This window comes from Pseudorasbora parva, chromosome 22 (assembly GCF_024679245.1).
Source record: "Pseudorasbora parva isolate DD20220531a chromosome 22, ASM2467924v1, whole genome shotgun sequence".
Classification (NCBI taxonomy): domain Eukaryota; kingdom Metazoa; phylum Chordata; class Actinopteri; order Cypriniformes; family Gobionidae; genus Pseudorasbora; species Pseudorasbora parva.
In genome coordinates, this window is record NC_090193.1 from 28,062,050 (window position 1) to 28,083,448 (window position 21,399).

Genomic DNA, 21,399 nt, shown 5'->3' on the forward strand with positions numbered 1-21,399 from the left:
CTGAGTGAACACAATCAAGCGTAAAAATACAGAATGTAACAAGGAGAAAATACTAAAACGGGAAGACAGCGGGAAAAGAGCTAAAATACGTGAGAAACCCGGAAAAAAAGGATGTGTTGACAGCTATGAGTCAATGACAGTGGTTGGAACCTGAAATGTATGCAATAAACATGTTTTTGACAAATATTTCAATTTTTTTGTGGTCTATATAGCCTGCAATTAGCCTATGCGCCCGAAGGCACGGCTTGAAGACCCAGTCAGTGAGGTCACGATATGCTAATTTGTTTAAATTCATACCTACGTAATCACAATCACCAAAAATTTACTTTTTTTTACAATAAAATTGGAAGAAGAAAAAAATTGACCTACCTACCGACCTTTTTTTTTATTTTTATTTTTTTATGTTACTACAAACCAAAATATTTTTTAAGGATGGCCTCAGATACTTGAGGAAGCATGCACTGAATGTTCAGAATAATCAGTGCATGACTTTCAGAGCTCTACTTAGTAAATGGTTTTCTTTTTTTGCTGTGCAAATCTTTTTTTTTTTTTTAATTAATTTTAACAACTGAATGCCATTTTACTTTTGAATAACCTACATTTTTTGGTTACTTTACTTTTTCTGTTCCATCATTGAGTATAATTTGTGGCCTTGAAAAGGTTTGGTAGTGTTTTGCATATTTTACTTTTTTAATAGGATAGTTTTAGTCAGTCAGTTTATCATTGATTTTCTGTGTTTAATGCAAACCATAAATGTACTCCACAAGTAATGCAAAATAAAATCAGATTCACATTAGTTCCATTTCATGTGTTCTTTTTGAACTATTATATTTCAAAACTCTTTGGAGCGTCATGTGTTCATGTTAAAAAACATTGTGTTCAATTCACTGGATTTAATGTGAACAAGAGAGAAAGGTAATGAAGTATCCCCTCCGCACACATGGTTTATCACACACATCGCTGCTAAAAAGAAAGCCCGCAAGATATTGACTTATTTCTGAAATCGAGTAAGCTAATCCTTTTATATTAGACCAAATAACATATGGTAGAGCGTGGTCAAGCATGCTCAGTTGGGTTACGTGATGTGACATACACTGTAGATATTCAGATACGTGAGACTGGTGCATGAAGAAATTAGTTATTTATTTGGCATTCATTAAACATTTACAGCCTCATCAGGAAAGAGCTGGGACCATGTTCTTACAGCCTTCAAAATGAGCACTAATTGCCCTAAACTTTAAATCCATTTTTAATTTTTCCAGTGATTTTTTTTATTTTATCTTAGAGAGATTTTGTGTGTGTGTATATATAATTTAATATTATATATAATATTTAGAATTTTATATATTTAAATAAAACTTTGAATTTCTTATTTTGATATTTCATTATATTTATTATTATTTATTCATATAAAAATCTGGTTACACTTTATTTTAAGGGTTCCTTGTTACAGTTTTATACATTTAAGTACTGGGTAATTAACCTTAATATAGGGTATCAATTATGTATAATTACTGCATGTAACGTGTAACAATGACACTCTAAAATAAAGTGTAACCAATAACATTTGTGAAGGTCATGGCATGAACATTGCTTATTTATGAAGTGATAGCATGCATGCATTAGATTTGCTATTGCTCCACCATATCCATCCTCAGGCTGCTGTGACATCATGACCATTCAAACAGGCCTAAACTCAAACCATTCATGTTTGAATGGTTCTGTTTTCCCTCTTCTGAGGCGTTAGACGGCCACAGGGCCTATTCTGCATGATGTGAAGTGTTCACTTTCATTAGTGTTTAATGGCACATTTAAAATTCCAGGGTAGGTGAGTACAGCATCAATATTTGACCTTTACCCTCTTGGCCTTTTTGTCATTATAGATCCCAGACTAATCATTTTAGATTTTTATAGTATGTTTTCTGAGATATCTCAGTAATTGAAAATCAGATAGTGCTAGCAATAAATTAGCATGGTTCCAAATGTCTGACAATTATGAGGCCTTAAAAATCACCGCAGCCTCAATATTTGTTCAACTGATAGAACATGGCACTAGCAACACCTAGGTCAGTGGTTTGATTCCCTGGTAAAATGAGAAACGTATATCGCTGAGAGTCACTTTGGATAAAAGCATCTGCCAAATCTATGAATGTAAATACACAGCCGTGTAATGCTTGCCCAAAGCTAGCATAAGGAGATCAAACCTTTTTGAGGTTAACTTGGAAAGTCTAGGGTCCCTTATGGTCAGATTTAAATATTCAAGAGGATATCAGAGAGAGGAAACCTGTAGCCACACGTCTCCTTCACTCTTATGAATATTTATCTGTCTGCAGTTGGTTCTGGAACATAACAGGGTGTTGTAGAGCAGCGTCTGTTTCTGACAGTTCGCGAGCGGCCCATCTGCGGCTTCCTCCTCCAAGAAATCTTTCTTGGCTGGTGTGGAGGACAGTGGTTCCTGGGGGTCCCATTTCAGTGAGAAGAGGCCAGCACAGAATTACGCTGACTGTTAACAAATTTTACAGATTGTTGTGAAGGCCCTTTAGCTCATAAAACACCATTGTTTTGGCAGGTTAATGACCAAGTAGAATTGACTGGTTAATGTAATCTCACAGGCAAAGAGAGGGTTTATTTGTTGATGGTTGTTTGGACCACAATAAAAGGGGTTTTATTACAGAGCAGTATGAAGAAAGAAGCTCTTGAATGCTTTACCTTTGTGCTCCCTGTTGGGGTTATTCAAAGTGCATGCAACTCATAACACAAGATAAACCTAAAGAGATAGATATGCAACTGGAATATATTATTTTGCTCTTAAGGTCAACCTGAAGGTCCCATGGTCCCATGTGCGACAATTCAAATCCATAGTACAATATCTTTATTCTCCTGTCACAATGTACAGTAGATTAAGTTGGAATACAATGCATCTCCGGTCATTAGTCACCGAGACTAGAGCATACATCCCTTGTTCAGAGCGCCCACACTTAGAAGCCCATAGGCCACGCTCAGTCAGAAGAAAGGAATCAGCATGTATTGCAAACCTCCAAACCACACAGCCATGACTAATTGGATTCCTCTGTGTACATGATGCATGCACAATGTACAATATACACATTTTTAATCGTTATTGCTTTGGTCTATGGCTTGCGGGCAAGGAGTAGGATGCAGGCAATTATCATTTTCATCAACTCGATGCATGGTGATGTTTCCAAATCTGTCAGCTTAGTGCAGTCTTGTTCATGCTTCTTTACAATGTCAGTTCCCTTGCAGGTATTTTTGCTTGGGTGCAAGCCTGTCAGAAGGCATTGATCTTCCACACCCTTGCAAATTAGGTTTTTTCCTATTCCTAGAATTTCAGCTTACTGTTAGAAATGGGGCTGCATGACTTAACATAACAAAGCAAATTGTTGTGTCTAATCTTAAAATTGAGCTATACTAGACACATTTATTTAATCTTGTATTGGTGATTAGACTTTTATTAACATTTTTAATTTTTTTTAAACTCTGCCAGTAGAAACACCTGTCAGACTTGGGTGTGCTCTTTCATTTATTTAGATTTTTTACAATTATACTATTTCTATTGAAGTTGTCATGAACTGGCTTTAAAAAGAAAGTATACTGTTGTCTGATGTCAACTAATAATGTTTGTGTGGTTTTTACATTCAAAAACATCATAAATAATAAGTAATAGGCTATTTTCTACACTGGTTTTGAGGCTCTCTCCAAAACGCTGGGTTTTGATGGGCGTGACCCACTGGAGACTTGGAAGTAAACAACCACGGCTAGGATTGGATAAAATGTGCATATTTAATGAGCTTCAGCTCCCCTGTCAGTTCAGTGAACATGAAATGTTCTGTTAGACACGTACACATAAGCAAAACGATCTATAACTATGCAGTACTATTACATATAAAAACACATTTTCCTCACATGGTGTGTTGCACCATTCCTCCTGTCGGGTCCAAATCCAGCATCGACCAGAGATTTGTTTACAAACGATTCTGCAGTGAAATTAAGTGAACATGTCTTCCCCACGTGAGCTGGAACTTCATTAAAAATAAAGTTCAATCACATATTCCTAATATTAGGATCTGTTGTTGTTGACCAGCTAGTACGAGTCCTCCATGAGTCTGTGGGCGAGGCTAGTGTATTAGAGGCGCGGTAGAGGCGGTGTTTTGTCGCGCACTGACGTCAGTATGAAGCACAGGACCGTTTGCTGAGCCTGGTGTCTATAAAAGCTTTTCTTTGTCTAGCGAGGACTTTTTCAGCTTTGAAACTTTCAGGATATTCTTATATTACCATGACCTTTTAAATATCAAAAGCTTAAGGGAAAGTTGATTCCTCAATTCATCACACCTTTAAAAAATACTGTTGCAAAGTGATATGCATCTTAACTCACTTTCGTATGGCATTGCTTAATCCTTAAACCCTTATCATGGTGGAAAAAAACAAATGTAAAATGTTGTTGTTGTTGAGGTTGTTGCATCACAAAGTTAAAGGGATAGTTCACCCAAAACTTAAAATTAACCCTCCCTCAAGCCATCCTAGGTGTATATGACATGCTTCTTTCAGATGAATACAATCTGAGTTATATATTTAAAATTAAATGTTCTAGCTCTTCCAAGCTTTATAATGCATATTTGTCTTACAAAAACCCATTTATTCGCTTCAGAAAGCGTTTATTAAACCCCAGAGCTGTATTGATAATTTTTTATAATAGATTTATGCACTTTTTTGCTCTTCAAATTTTGGGCTGCCATTTACTGCAGCTTGGCAATAACTCAATGATTGTATTCGTCTGATAAAAGAATGTTATAAACACCTAGGATGGAGTGAGGGTGAGTAAATCATGGGGTAATTTTAATATATTTAGGTGAACTATCCCGTTAATACATTTCTGTCATACTTTCAAATGGCATTGCCTTGTGAAATCCTCTAGCTTTTATTCTTCCCCACTAAAAAAAAAAAAAGCTGTGTGTAGTTGGCAAATTTTTTAATAAACTTCTCTATGTACAAAAAGGAATGAAATTATGGGAAAAAGTAGCCTTTTGCAGTTTAATAATTGCAGTTGGAATTTTATTTTGATACATTGTGCAGCCCTTTTTCTAAATCTAAATCTTCCTGCTCACATCAGTATATTTATGTAACCATACTGTAGAATGATTCATTTATGACACTTGATTTACATTGCAGAAGCTGTAATGGTTTTTAAATACGGTGTTCTTTGAAAACCAAAACACATTAGCCCTTAGCATCTCACAAGTTGGCGGCACACCATCTAGGCTTCTTAACAGCAAAAACATATTTCGAAGCATGGAAAGACCACAGTGCTTAAATGGTTGGCAGGAAGAATACCATTTTATAATCCAACATGATGTAAGGTCCATCGTCTGTGTTCTGATCTGCTTTGGAATAGCGATCGGTTGGAAAGGCAGTTTGTCTGTCAGCTCTCTTCGTCTTGTTGTCAGACACAGCCAATCATCTGAAGCCGGATCTTAACACAAGCGAGAGGGGTTTGAAGAAGGGAAAGAGTGAGTGCAGCTTGCAATTACCAGTGCGTGGTCCCCTTGTGTGGCACATTCAAAGTAAATAATTAAGCTTTTCAATGAAGAAACACCATTTAAACAAGCTGCTAAAGAGGTGCTGGGATTGATTTGAGGGACTGGCCTTGAGACAAACACAAATTAGAGAGTAGCCAAGGACATCTCATTTGTTGAGAGAGAGAGAGAGAGAGAGAGAGAGAGAGAGAGAGAGAGAGAGAGAGAGAGAGTGTAGGGGGAGGGGGAGGCATCTGTCAGTGTGTGTGAGTGGAAGATAAAAAATGTGCAGTGTTTTCCCAACTTTCTATTTTGATATAACTCTTTTTCAACCCTAAGCAGTCTTGAATGATGTGCTAGTCGGCTATGTAAGAATGGAGAATTACCGTAGCCTGTCCTGTGTTGAACCCTGGGAATTCAGAGCTACATCATTGTGTCAAGCAGTCAGGAACGCTCCGCCGACTGTGTGGTAGCATATTTCACAAGGATCCGCACACTGCCAAAATCAACCGCCTGCTTCCTCTTCCTCTGAAACACAGCGATACTCTGTGTTGGCTGAGTCCACTTTTTTTTCTGCCTACCCTTCCACATCCCTCCACACTTCCCTACATCATCATCATCATCATCTGACCCCTAAATTCAGCGTTTAGTATCCCGACCATAATCCCAGAGCATTCATAAATCTCCTTGAGAGAGCGAGACCTCTCGGCAGATGTATCTAAAGTATAGCAGATTCTGTTTTGGTCCTCACAAGCCCCTAAAGTAACGCTGGTGGGGTTTGGGTATCTGCCACCTTCCTGGATTAAACCCTCACTCTCCAAGCATGTTCTTGGTGCCTTATGCTCGGGCATACGGACTCAATTACCATACAAAGCCGTTCTGTAATGCGGCGGTTATGTGCACTCCACCTAATTGACCCTCGTTGTGCTGAAAGATTTCTGGACGACTATGGGCACGTCAGAGCTGCGGAGCGGTGCTCACTCATCATTCCAACCGCACGGGCCTCTACCCTTCAACATGACATATGAACATCATTATCACGTACACATGCCACTCAGATGAAATGGTTTCTCCGGACCCTTCTGTAAATTGCAGCAGGATCCTAGTGTTACATCGATCCTGCATTAATTGCGTCTTCTGTGGTTTCTTGTCGTACATGTAAAAGTATTTGCTTGCCCTGAATAGCAGCAATGTAGTTTTCGCTCCGATGCCTTGACTGCTCCTTTTAATTCTAGCGAATTCCCACCCCAACTAGCTTTAATTTTTCAGGTGTGTCTCAGGGAGAACAGCGTGATGTTACATGCCTGTGAGGAACAAATGGCTGCATATAGAGATGACTCCTCTAATCTGTGCTGGAGCATGTGCCTGGAGCTACAGGCCTGTTTCTGTGCCAGGGAGATGTACAGTACTGCTGCTGCTAATGAGGAAACATTTTGATATCAAAGGATTTGCAAATCTTACATTAGTGTTTCTCTTTTTCAAGACAAACTGACAAAGAGAGCTGTTCTTCTTAATCATGGCAAAATGGGCTAATCTTAATCATTAGCTATTATTTTGTGTCCTAACAGGGAAAATAAGGTGCACTGGGAATCAGTATGGCATTAGTGTCTGAAGTAGCCTGACAAGCCAGACCCACATCAAGATATTTGGTCTGGAAACTCACCTTTGACAGGGCTCAATCCGAGGGGCGGGATAAACGGTTGTCTTTCAAACTCCCTCTGCACGCGATAGGATAGCGCTACAACCAACCAGAGCAACGAAGGTGAAACGGAGCTCGTTGATAGATTAAACATTCGCCATATCCTATTGGCAAAAATCCAACACATCTTCCTTTCTTAAGAATGACTTCAGTGCCGTTCTTTGTTTTTTTCTCAGAGAAAAGCTTAACTTCAGGTCTTCCAGAGTCGCGGTCAAAGCTGATTTCGAATGACCGCAGTTCGCCAACTTCTGTGTTTGCTAGAAACACGCAAGTGCAACTCGGCCGTCGTCATTATGTTAAGCCCCGCCCACCGACTCTATACACGATGTGATTGGCCCGTCAAGAGCTTGGCGTTTACAACTCAGAAGGGTATTGAGAGTTGCTAGACGACTCTCGCGGGCAGATTAGATTTGCTGCCGCTAGGGTGGGTCTAGATTTCTAGGCTATGTCTGAAGTGCTTTGTAGTAGTACTTTTGTACAGCATTTATTCATTTGAACTCAATAATTTCAAATTTAATTAGAGCATGTAATTTTAATTTATTTTTTAACAATGAACATTAGTGCATATACAGTCAAATTATTAGTCAGCAAGTCTCTTATGCTCACCAAGGCTGCGTTTGTTTTTTTGTTATTTTTAATCATAAATACAGTGAGAACAGTAATGTTGTGAATATTATTACAATTTAGCATCATTACTCCAGTCTTCAGTCTCACAACTATACTGACTTTGTGCTCAAGAAACATTACTTATTATTATCAATGTTGAAAAAAGTTATGCTGCTAAATATTTTTGTCTTATTTTTATTTTTTTAAACAATTTTTTGGGGATTCTTTGGTGAATAGAAATCCCAGTAGAATAGCATTTATTTAAAATCAAGGGATGCACCAATACTAAATGTAGCTGCTGATACAGAGAGAGAAATGATTTTTCAGAATGATATTGGATATGAACGAGAGTTATTATATTCAACTGCTATTTATTTTTAGATGGGCTTATAATAATCACACTCAAATCAAACTGAAATGTTTGCCTACAACTCAGTTGCACATAAGGTAGCTTTCATAAACACTTGGCTTAATGGTAAATGTGTTCAAACATGCATATAATTAACAGTAAATAAGCTGTAGTGTTTTTATAGATGGATAACGTTCTTGATGTAAATGCAACGCTAATTCATAATGTTCACAAGCTGATTTATTGACGTCTCATGTATGGTATCTTTCAACATACCTTTTGATGTTCATGGACTTCATGCATGTTTTGTTCATGCTTTAACTTGTTTTAAAGTGGAAGAAATGACTTGACATGAAGCACCATGGTGATCTTTCATGTCACATTTGAGGGTGTCATAACACCATTTGTTGTTTGAATTTCATGATAAAACTTTGTTTCTTATCAGAAGTAATAAAGCACAAAGCTATTTGCGATTTATTAGAGGCTCTCAGTCTCTACATAATGTTTGGTGTAAGAAAAAAAATGTGAACCTGGCAATCCTGGCTTGATTTTTTTTTTTTTTGTTTACTGTTAATGCATTATTGTCTATACAGCCTTAAATTCAAAATGAGAGATTTTTTTTCACACACAGTATGAGCTATAGTCTGACACATTTTCCCATCCTCTTTTAAAAGACAGGATATAATCTCCTTATAATCGGTAAGTTTTTAAACAATCAGCCTGTAGTGAAAATTATAGCTTTTATCAACCAACACCGATTGTGTGGCGAAACATCTGTACATCCCTAATATAATATCCCTAAATCTTTTCTAATATTATAATTGTCTGTCTGTACTGTCACTTTTGATCAGTTTAATGCATACTTGCTAAATAAATGTATTAAATATCTTAAAAAAATAATGTCTATTAATAAACATAAACCAAGATGAATAATTCTGTAAAAAAAAACAAAAAACAAATTGAGCCTTTTTCTGAAGTGTTACCATGCTGGTTATGAGTCACTGATATGAATTTTGGCCTATTTCAAAGCCAGTACTTGTTTGAAGCACCGCCATGCTCTATCCAAGGGCGAGAGGAGGTTTGTTGGGCATTTGCTGCCAAAACATTTCAGTCAGTCTCTCCACATACACCTCTGCAAGTTTTAGAATAATGATACCATGGTCTTCTGTCATAACTAGCCCACCCACATAATTGAGTTAGTCAGCAAAGCCGGTTTCTCCGGAAGCATCCTTCAGAGAGTATATAAAATCAGACACAGACATACATAGGTATTAGAGATATTAGGGATTTTTAGGAAATGGATTTATCATCTCAAGGCTTTCCATTTATCATTCCAAGTTGACATTTCTTGAAGCAAATTTCGAAACAGGCCTAGATTCAAGGTCACTGAGTGTATGACTGTGAAGTGGCTACAGTCCAGTGCCTGTGCAACAAGAGAGTGTGTGTGGCATTCTGTGGTCTACAGCTCAAACCCTAATCACCTCCCCAAATAAACAGACCCTCCTATTAATGATCCGTGTAGCCATTTTACATGGCAGCGTTCCCCAAATAACTTCAGCGATTTTAACAGGTGCCATTTTTTCTGGCTCAGGAGCATAGCTGCTGACCAGTCAATTTTCCCAACAGTAATCCCTGGTCTGAAAGGATCCTGTTTCCTATCAATTAACGTGGACTGGTGTTCAGAGGCTCCTTTTGTTTACAGCCTTGCAATGAACAGCTGGCCTATCTAACCTTCAAATGAAATGCCATGGCACTCTAAATCTCAGTGAAAACAAGGGCTGAGTTATCAATACATATTGCCTGATTTGGTAATCATTTAGCTGATGCTTTTATCCAAAGCGACTTATAGATGGGGAGAGCAATAGAAGCAACTAAACAAACAAGGACAACAGCCTGCAAGTGCTATAAGAAGTCTCAGTTAATTTAGCTGAGTACACATACACTTTTTTTAAACAAACAAACACACAATCAAACAAACATAAAAATGAAAAGTGTCTTAAGAATGTTTTTTGAAAATGGTTACAGACTCGGCTGCTCGAATTAAGATAGGTCGTCGTTCCACCAGGTGGGAACAGTCCAGGAAAAGGCCAGTGAGAGTGATTTCATGCCTCTGTGGGATAGCACCACTGATTCTGTAACTGATTCTGGATCAGTTACAAGGGTTTGATAGTGCATACCGGAAGGCCAGCTAGAAGAGGAGAGAACTAGCGGAGCTAGTTGATAGATTAAACTTTCGCCGTATCAGGTCAGCAAAACTCTGAACACATCATCCCTTTTTAAGAATGACTTCAGTGCCGTTCTTTTATCAGAGAAAAGCTTAACTCCAAGTCTTGAGAGTCGCGATCAAAGCTGATTTGATAGACCGCTGTTCGCCAGCTTCTGTGTTTACTAGTAGCACACAAGTGCAACTCTGTCGTCATTATGTTAAGCCCCACCCACTGACTATGTACACGATGTGATTGGCCTGACCAGAGTTTGGCTTTTACAGCTCAGAAGGTATTGAGAGTTGCTAGACGATACTCATGGCAGTTTAGATTTGCTGCCGCTAGGGTGCGTCTAGATTTCTAGGCTAGTTCAAAAGAGTAATTTGTGCATGAATCTGACTATATTATTTACACTGTATGTTTCTAGTTCACTTAAACGAACAGATAAAAGTAATTTGTTCCTGAATTAGATTGTGCTTTTTTGTGTAAATCAATTATTTTGCAGTACACATTGTTAGTATCTCATCATGCTCAATTTGGACCACAAACACAGGTAAAAATTGAGTAATTTGAGTGTAAAGCAGGAAAAATGTCTTGAACTCCAGAAGGTATTTTACTAAGAAGTCAGAAAGCTCCTCTACCATTACATATTGACATTCACAATTCATAACTTCATTCCTGTTGAAAAGCTTAAACTCACGTGTCCTCCTGGGTCTTAGAATGGTGTCTGTGCTGAGCCTTCCTGACTCAAGCTTATTTATAGGCCCAGGTTGGAATGTGTTGTCGCCTCCAGACGTGGTGTGAGCATAAACACATTCAATTCTCACGGTGCCACATCCACTACTTTCTTCAAAAAGTCCATAAGAGAGTCCTGTGGAGCCAAGAGACCCCTCTAGTTTACCTCGTCACAGAGGATGAAGAGCTGGAAGCAGGACGTAGCAGTGAGGTACGGCCATAACTGCGGGGAGTCGTAAATCTCTAGCTTGGCTCTGCGTACGCAGAGGCCTCTGGTTGGGGGGTTATCCATTGCACGGTACAGGACAGGCAGTGCATCACTCTTCCAGACGGCGAAAAGCAGGAGCTTATAAAGCACAGGAGCTTATGAAAGGGAAAGAATGTTTACCTCACCGCTAGTCAATGCACTCATGGTGCTTTATAAAGGACCACATGCCCACAAGTACTCGGCATGATGTTAGAAAATTCACGTTGCCACTTTGTCAATTCCATTGTTTATTATGGCCTATAATTGTATTTTGATTTCACCTCTGTGTACCAACTGAAAGCAGATATTCATTTTAGACTCATGAAATTTACTCTGGATGTCTATTCATAGCAATCTGAGTATACATTTTAGGCTTAGTGATAATCAAATGTAATTTAGCTTAAATTTGTGTTCCTAAGAGATGGAATATGTCCTTTTTAAAATAAATTGGACCCACATGTAGTTTTTTCATTGAATGCTTTGGTTTTTCCTGGAATAAAATTCAGATGGAATCTAGAGACATGCCGAAATGCTGCGTTCCTCTGCACAGCCCCAAACAGTACACTTACTGTTTTCCTTCAAAATCTCAATCGTTTTCAAGGCCCCGTCTTAATTGCAACCAGTGCTTGAAAGCGCATTTAAAATGATCAAATAGCCTAATGCAAGATTAATGAAAATTCTGTAAATGAATAAGTATTTCCAATAGCTAAGACTGGTAATTATGGTGGCCTCAAGCTGAGGCTTTTGAAAGACGTTTTGTACTCTGTTGCTTGTAAAAGGAAGTCAAAACAGCTGCATTCGACTGTGATAAAACCCGAACTTCCTCTGTTTCCCTCAAAAAGTCTTACAACTTAGCCTTACTCTAATTACTAGAGGAAATTAATTAAGCCATCAATGCGATAACATGGAATATTCACATGGGATGACTGACGGCCAATCTGAACTGAGAACTATCATCCCGTGCCTCTGAGGACCCCAGACGGCAAAATGTGTTCTTTTTGACCCCAATTACTTCGGATGTTCTTTAACACCAACTAATCAGTAGAAGTAGAGTAACTGGCCTCCAGTAACTAGATTTTTCCCCCCTCAAAACCTAGCAGTCTCAGCACAGAACGAGTGGGTGAAAGGCTGGCTAAGCTTGTTACTTGAAGGTCTGACCTGACATTGAACAGCTGGAGTAATTGTAATAATTGTTATTAGATTGATCTTCTGAAACAAACATCTTTCATCTGATTATAATTTTTTCCCTTTACAGGAGCACTCAAATATGCAGTTTCTTTATGACATGCATACAATGCTTCTCACTATATTTCTACAAACTGTAGAATATCAATGTTTTATCTAGGGGAGATGAATGTACTCTTGAATATTTAATGCAAATGTACATAGAGGGGCTATTTATGGAGCTTTTTGAGTGATAACTGATTTAAAAGCCATTATATCCATGCTTAATATTGATAAGAAACAGTAATATACCTGTTTAGTGAATTTTTTTTTTTTTTTTTGGTGTTACCATTACTAGATTTATATAAAATGTGTGGATTTAGCATCAGCGGCAAGCACAGTTTACAAATTTTAATCCCTCTCAATATTAGGAGGCAGCAGAATTATATTTTAATTACAATAGTTTAATTAGCTTTCATATTAGCATGCAGTATGAGCAAACCAAATTCAAATTAACTTTCCTTGTTCGCCATGAAAATAGTCTTTTCAAGTGGTTTCAAATCCTGTACACCCATAAATGGTGACCCAAACTGTCTACTGTGTAGGCCTGTCATGATTCCTAGATTAAATTTGAGGACTCGATTTAAAAATATCCTTGATTACAATTTACCCCTGTTGAGTAATCAGCAAAATATCTGGAAAATGGCGCAGTCCACGGACTATAATCCATGAATCCATCGTTATTGGACAGTTTTCTAAGGCTGCACAATATATTGAAACCATTTAATGAACATACTATAGCATAGTGATATTGTACATTCACAAAGGCTTAAATAATGATTTGTATAAATAAATAATTAAATAAATATGCACAGAGGGTTTAATATATATGCACTTTATTTACATGGTTTACATGCGTCTCAGATTGGCTTCATTCACTGTAAATGCTGCTCCACGTGAACAGTTATCACTTCCTTGCGTGGCGTTTGGTTTGCTATAACGTTCATCTGGGAACATGATGTGCACCATTTCATCAGATTTGAAAATCAAAAAATTCAAAATTCAAAATTCAAAATTATTTAGAAACCTACACCAACACAGGAGAATATATCAATATATCAATATTACATATATTTTTATTACCACAAAAATATCCTTTCTCTCAAGTATATGCTATTACTCCTATTATCAACAGCCCTAGAACTGTGATAGGAGTTAATCTGAACACAAATTTAGATATATATGTAAATATATGTAAATATGGCTAGAAGGATGCAATATGCATATTTTTGGATATTCATGCATTTGTCTGCTTAGGCATAGTAAAGTCTGTAAAAGATTATAGTTTCCCAGGATCAATATGCTGCCATGTCATTATTGAAAGTGTCTCTAGAGGGTATCTCATCATTGTCCAACTGCTAACCTACATCCTCTATACCCCCATGTAACCCTCTGCAGTGGTGGAGCTTGATAGTGGGCTGTTGTCTGTAAAATATGTTGGTTGAATCACACAGCAGAGAAGCAGAACCCACTATTTCCTGCTCCCTTCTTGATTTTATAGCATTTTTCATCTTTACTACTAGAGACAGCTGTAATATAGTAACAGATTTAAGGCTGATTCGTGTCAAACGTGTTGATAGTATTTTATGGAGCAGTTGGTTAAGTGGTATCACAAGCCTCTATAAATGTCTGGATAAAGAATGATGTTAATGCATGAAAATATATGAAATATTCATAGCTTATTATACTTCTCCAGCATTTCCTTAGGCAAAGACTGGGGAGAACATCAGAGTCTATTTCTTTCTGGGTTTATTTGTATTTTAGGAACTTCTCGGAATTATTTGAGACAACATTAGCAGTTTTCCTCACTATGTTTATTGAGGATAAACGATAGATTGCTTGATCCTTTGGCTGATATCTGTTCATGAATGAACTCACAGACATTGAACATTATACAAAGCATGACCTGGATGTATAACCTTTTTATGTTTCCTCCTGCTTCCATAGAAATGTTGATGGATTCCACCACAGCGACCGCAGAGCTTGGCTGGACAGTATATCCAGTGTCGGGAACAAGTGACAATAGTGTAAGTGTAAGTGTCTTTTATATTAACAGATGTCTAGTTCTAATTAAGTTGGTCTTTTTACTGCATGCAATTTACTGAGGTTACATGTAATGATCAATTAATCCTACTTTCTCTGATGCTTGTGTCAGAAACTGGATATGAATTCTTAACATATAGTGCCACAAAGACTAGGTTTCATCCATCAAGGCTCATGCCTGCCCAGCACCCACTGGTCAGGGAGTAATTAATCGTCTCCTCCCCCACACCAGGATCTATGTTCTTCCTGAACAGATCTGGGGGAAAATATATATTACTGAGTAATTTGCTGGTGTATTTCTAAAAAACCACTCCCTATTTTATTCAATTATTTATGCTTCTGTGTCTGTTTGGGGGGATGGTTTAAATTATACCATTCCATGCGTCTGGAAGCAGTAAAATAAAAATAGAAGTCTGTGAGAGGCCGAGACAAAAAATGGAGGAAGAAAAGAGGATAGAAGGCTGACAATGTGGCTGAGCAACTTCAAAGTTCTTTAGATATAATTTTGCTCACCATCTTCTCTTCGAACCTGAGGGCACACAGCTTTCTCCCCCCCATACTGATTAGAGTAATCAATATAAAAGAACAAAGAGGTCTGGGGTCTGTAGGTCTGAGGCTCTGGATTCAATCTGCACCAAATAAGATTCACCTCTTCTTTTCCTCTATAACAAAAGAAACGGAATTACACATGCTTTGCGTCATGCCGTCATCAAATCTTTTTCATCTGTACAACTCTGAAGGATTAACAAAACTTTCTCAATAGCTACACAGACAAAGGGAAAGTCTTGATATAAAGTGTGAAATGAAATATCGTGAAACGTATTCACTGTTTCACACACTCAGAAATGTAGAAAATGCAAAATGGCCCCAGCATCTTGGTGGAAATGGATTCTTCAGCAAGGAATGGTGGTGATTGTTTCAATTTTCCCTCGGACACCACATACTTAGAGTCTCTATATAGATACAGAGAATAGTATCCAGCAAGACATTGCACATTTTAACTAAAGTCAGGACATGCATGGTGGTTCCCCGCAGCAGCACTAAACAGGTGGGATTCTGTAAACCTTACAGAGAGAAAGACTTTAAGTTATTGTCTTACACCCCTGCAGAGCCTTGTGGGCTTAACGAAAGTATCAGTGTCAGTCAAAATATAGAGCACTCTATCAGCAGTTGGCTTTCATGCCACTGAATAGCTTTGCAAAACAAACCCCTGTTGCCGAACTGTCAAGGAGAAAAAATCCAGATGTGGTTTGTTCATTCATTCACCCATTCATTCTTTCATTCATTCATTCATTCACATTTGTGTCTTGAATGTATTACCCCTTGATGTTTTATGTAGGTGCAATATACTGCATTGAACAGTGTAATTATGGAAGTTAACACCTACATTAAAGAAAGATTTATGGTAACCCTTTATCATAGCCAGGTGTGAGGAGCACATACTTCATGTGCTTTCTGTTATTATTTTTGACTGTACCTATTACTCCACATGTCTGCATAGTGACTTGTTTGGACTTGCACATCAGCTTTTCAAACTCTTATGTTACAATTTCAGATGTCTTTTAATAATTTACAGACTTTTGAAATCAAAGTTGGAATTTACTGGCTTTTAATTAAATTCTTGGCCATCTATATAACTGTAAAGTGGCCTGCAATCCTTGATTTGAGCAGCTATACAGAATCAGACTCTTTCTTTACAATAACACTGTGTTTACTCTAAAAACGAAGTGGTAGAGGAAATGTCAAGTTGGAGAGCGTTTTCAGTAAGCAGCGCTATGTAAACCTCGATTCATTCTGTTAACCTCACAATTTAAGTCAACAAAAGCTTAACGTATTTTCAGCTATTTCAAGGCCACTTTATAAATGGTTGTTTTATCATGTAAAAATACTATTTTCCCTCATGTAGCACTGGGAGCATTTTATGTCAAGTAAACATTTTATTTAGGATGACTTGTTTTTAATTTACGCTATGGTGTGAGCAGTCTGTACACATCCTCATGAGGCTGTAAATTAAGTCATTACCGGCTTAGTTAGAGAACAGCGTTTGCAGGAGACATTACAAATGTGTGTAAATGCCACCATGTTCAAACCGAGTTTTGGTCATGCATCTGGACTCATTGCTTACTGATGCAGAACATGAAAATAAGCTAGTACATTTGTGTAACTAATCAGTGTGATAGTGTGGCCCTCAATTGACTGCCTCAAGGTCCAGATCTACCAGTCATTAATCATCCGTGACTTTATTTGCATGCTCATGAACTCCTTCTGTCTGTTTTGCGAGGAATAATGAACAATGAAATGTGATGTTGTAAAGGGGAACATGCTCACAAATGCCCGCTGTTAAAGGGATATTTCACCCGAAAATGGAAATGTTCCTTTTGTGGAAGACGATAGATACTATGAAAAATGTCATTGTTTTTTCTTCTCCATACAATGAAAGTCAGTGGCGTCCAAAACAGCACTAACCAAATTATCCCTTTAGCTTATCTTAAAAATGTGGTTTCCTTCTTTAAAACCATGTCGTTTCAGTATTTCTGATTGGCATGACATGAGCTACATGAAGTTGTCAAGAAACAAATGTTTCAACCAACACAAACCTTTCAGAACCACCGTAAATAATTTGGTTCAAGAATCAATTTCAATGTGGACTGGTCTAAAACTATTGTATTATTTTAGGGAATAAAAAGTCTGTGTGGTCACATGTCAAAATTGAAATAAGCTGCCCTTTACCAGCATAACTCTTTTGTCATGTCCTTGATTCGTATGAGTTATGTAAACATGATCCACATGGATATAGATAGACAGAAGGGTTAAAGAAGCAATAGGAAGCTTGTTTGTCTTACTTCACATGTTGTGCATTACCAGTGGATAGAGGTAATTGAAGCTGACAGCCATAGACGGCTCAGTTTGTAGGTCGCCTCTCATTTTTTTTTCAATCACTTTCTGTCTCTCTGTCAATCTCTCTAATGGTGGGGAGCTCAGTATCTTGGTTAGGGTTGTAATCCCACTGCACTTTAGCTGAAATATCCGGTTGTCATTTGTCCCACATGTCCCCTCAGGACAAATGTCTCAATGTGACTCTGTCTGTCAGATTTCCTACAACGGCAAATTGGGAAACTTTCCCTCAGGAGCTGTCATACATGCTCCCTTTCGCCCCTCTGCGTGAATTATTTATTTATGCAGATTTACAATGTATTTCTTTGCGTCCAAAGAGCGCTTTGCAGTGAGATGTGGAGTCAGCATATTTCACAGGACTCATCAGCACCACTCGACTAGTTACAAATGCTTGAATACAAATGACAGCCCTGGGAGAGCTTTAATTGCTGGCTTCATGTAAACTTCATAAGGTTCTGACAGTTTATTTGTAAAAGACGCAGAAGTCCAAATAAAAGTTCAGAGCCGTGTCATAGTGGAACAATTAATATAACACAAAAGCTTGATCACGGCCAACTTCTGCATCCCCTGGAGCAAGCCTTTTTCATAATTCAGCACAAGCGTGTGGCTCCACTGTAGCCGAGAGAGCCTCTGTCTGGGAGACTTATAGATCACAGCTCGGCTGTGAACTTTCCTTCGTCTTGGGTGGCAGGGGAGTTATCGTTTCTAAACTTCTGTCCACAAGAACAGTGTGCCATTTATCACAGAGCTCCTTTTCCCAGTGCAAGTTACAAGTTTAATTCAGTTCATTTGAGACTTCCATTTTTTTAAAGCATGATTTATTGAAATGAGATACTTTGCTATGCCGAAGACACTGTTTACATAAGATTAGTCATATAGCTAAAACATTCTGTTTGCCAAAGTGTTATCATTTTTAAGGATGTTCACTGAGGACACATTCTTGCATCCAAAGACAGCAAGACAGAACTGCTTTTAATTTAATAAATACTCATGCTGTTGGGTTCCTACCAGAATGTTGTGATTTTATTTGATAAAGTGTTTTTAGCAAGTTAAGCACAAATTTACTGCAAAATAAAACTTTTATTAAACAATTTCTTCTAGCCTCTGTCAGACTTTTACAATGTTGATGTGATGTAAACAGTGCAGCGCTTCCGGAATGCTGGCTTACCATTGGCCGACGCTGTTCATGTGAGCAGTACAACACAACAGCTTAAGAGTCTGACACAGGCTAGATGAAACTGCTGAATAAAGTTGTTATTTTAGTTTGAGCAAAAAAAGTATTCTCTTTACTGTGGCAAGCAGCGAGGCGAGGGGCCGTGAGAGCGGGCCGGTGACGAGTGCTAATGAGTGCCAGCTGCGCGTGTGCGTCTACACCGGTCTCGTCTCACGGCGGAGTGACGGGAACATAAAAGGAGGAGTGAAGACGGTGAAAGGAGAGAGGACCAGGCCTGGATTATATGTTCGGGCAGTCGTTCGTGAGGGGCTGCCCGCGTTACTTTCGTTTTGTTTATTGTTTTGATTAAAAGTTGTTAAACGTTCGCGGTTCCCGCCTCCTTCCTCCCATCCACAAACCCCGCTACAGTCACTTCATAAAATTAAGAAAGAGCCACTGTCACACGGACTATTTTAAGAATCTCTTTACTACCTTTCTGGGCCTTGAAAGTTTTCATTTAATATCTGTTTATGGAGAGGTCAAAGAAATCTCGGATTTCATCAAAAATATCGTAATCTGTGTTCTGAAAATGAACGACGCGTTCCGGTTTGGGAGCAAAACGAGGGGGGCCTTTTTGCTTGGTTGTAACAGAATTTTCATTTTTGAGGTTTGGACTAAGTTCAGCTGAACAAAAGGGTAGATATTTTGAAGAATCTCAGTAACCAAACAGTTAACTGCAGCCATTAACGTCCATATAATTTTTTTCCCCTACTATGGAAGTCAATGGCTCCAGTTAACTGTTTGGTTACTGAGATTCTTCAAAATATCTTCTCTTGTGTTCAGCTGAAGAAAGAAATTCATACAGGTTTGAAACAACTTGAGGGTGAGTAAAGGATGACAGAATTTTCATTTTAAAGTGAACTATCCCTTTAACGTGAACTATGATATATAGAGATGCTTGGCTTAATTTGAACAGCTTGCAATGTCTAGTTGAATTATTATAGGACACTAGAGTAAGAAAAGAACACAGACTATAGTTATCTTGTCATAATTGAAAGACTGCAGATCAAGACCATGTGGGGCCCATAAATCCCAAGATGTGTTCTCATCCAGTGGACCGAAGCTCTGGGTTCTGCACTAGCAGTCTTTATAATGGTCTTTCTTATATTTGCTTGTGACCCTTAAAGCATAGCTCCAGTCCTTAGACCTAATGGTGGCATAGATTTATATTTGGGTGCCAGTAAATAGGAACACGAGGTCGGTGTTGCACCACTGGAGAAGAGCCCCCCTATTTAAGGCTCTGACCTCTTAACAAGAGGGCAGCCAGCCTCTTCTTGTGGGTCTTAACATACTTTTTGATAAAGGCCCTGACACACTTCTGAGAGCAGTATATCATAGATTCAGCAGGAAGTGGTGCATTACCCATAGATTCAGCATATATAGATTTAACATAACTGTTGACTATTTAATAAAATAAAATGAGTAGTAATTAACATCTTATACAACTTTATTTATTTTTTAACAGATTAAATTAATAATTGTATTGATTTTAACCTGTTTTTTTATTTTAAATGATAAATTATTATGATTATTATTATTATTATTATTATTATTATTATTATTATTATTATTATTATTATTATTATTATTAGAGGTTTCTTTTGTGGCCTTCCATATTACAAAATTTTATCTGAACTCACCATTTAATCCCTCTTAAAACACATGGTCACCCTTTAGCCACACTCCCACTGAAAGTCCTGGAGAAAACCTTTGGAAATAAGGATGTTTCTTCTAATTTCACACTCAGTGCTTGATCGCTTGGCTCTTATTATTTCTCATTTGGTTCTCCCCTTTGCCTCTGATGAAAGAGTGGCAGGGAAGCGGAGACAGCACAAAGGGATTCTTTCCTTTTAAAGGCCGTTTGTTGGACCATCATGTGGTACGCGCTTACTCAGGCTCTCATTAGCAACATTGCTTTTATATCAGTTCTTTCTGATTTGATTAGTCAGAGTGACAGACTACAAACAAGAGGATGCTACACTCTGTCCTCTCTTGTTTAACTACCCTTCATTCTTACTCCTCTTTCTGGTTCATAGAAGAATGTGTCATCCTTAAGAAAGGTGGCAAGGTCAATGGCTGCCAGTGACCCAAGACACATCTGGCTGCTTGAAAGGACTGAGCTGAAGTGATGGAAAACTTAATTTTTTACACACACACACACACACACACACACACACACACACACACACACACACACACACACACACACACACACACACACACACAAAGTGCAAGTGTTAATGACCACAATCCTATCCAGAATCATTTCAGTTCATTTCAGCCGAATAACAGAGGCATGGGAATAAAGAACAAAAGCTGCTAGGAAAGAAAGCTGTTTTAATTAGTCCAAGATCATTTGATAGAATGGAGGTCTTGGAAAGGCTTGACTTTCTCCCCCAGTCTGTCAAAACTCTGTCAAAATCCTTGTTAAGCAGCAACTAATTTGGGAAATTATGTCAGCTGTTAAGTGAAGAGTAAGACACTCAAGGAGAGGGTGTTTTGGAGAGGGTTTGGGTGATCTCTTGCTGGGCTTTGAGGCCATGGTGCGAACAAAAAAAAAAAAAAAAAAAAGGTGAAGAAAAGGGCTTTCCCTGTTGGACGAGGTCAATACTTATTTGCCTGGTATTTGAGTTGTTTAGTGCTGTAAGCCTGT

General features: G+C 38.1%; 1 protein-coding gene across 2 annotated transcripts in view; it reads left to right on the forward strand.

Annotated features, from left to right (window-relative positions):
- Nucleotides 1-21,399, forward strand: part of ephb2b (eph receptor B2b) — a 164,344-nt gene that overhangs the window by 61,165 nt on the left and 81,780 nt on the right. Inside the window, exon 2 of one of the 2 annotated variants that reach the window (XM_067430810.1) lies at nucleotides 14,543-14,628. In XM_067430810.1, the coding sequence (XP_067286911.1) occupies nucleotides 14,543-14,628 (86 nt within the window). The remainder of the gene's footprint in view (nucleotides 1-14,542; nucleotides 14,629-21,399) is intronic. The other variant, XM_067430811.1, reaches the window with a different exon arrangement.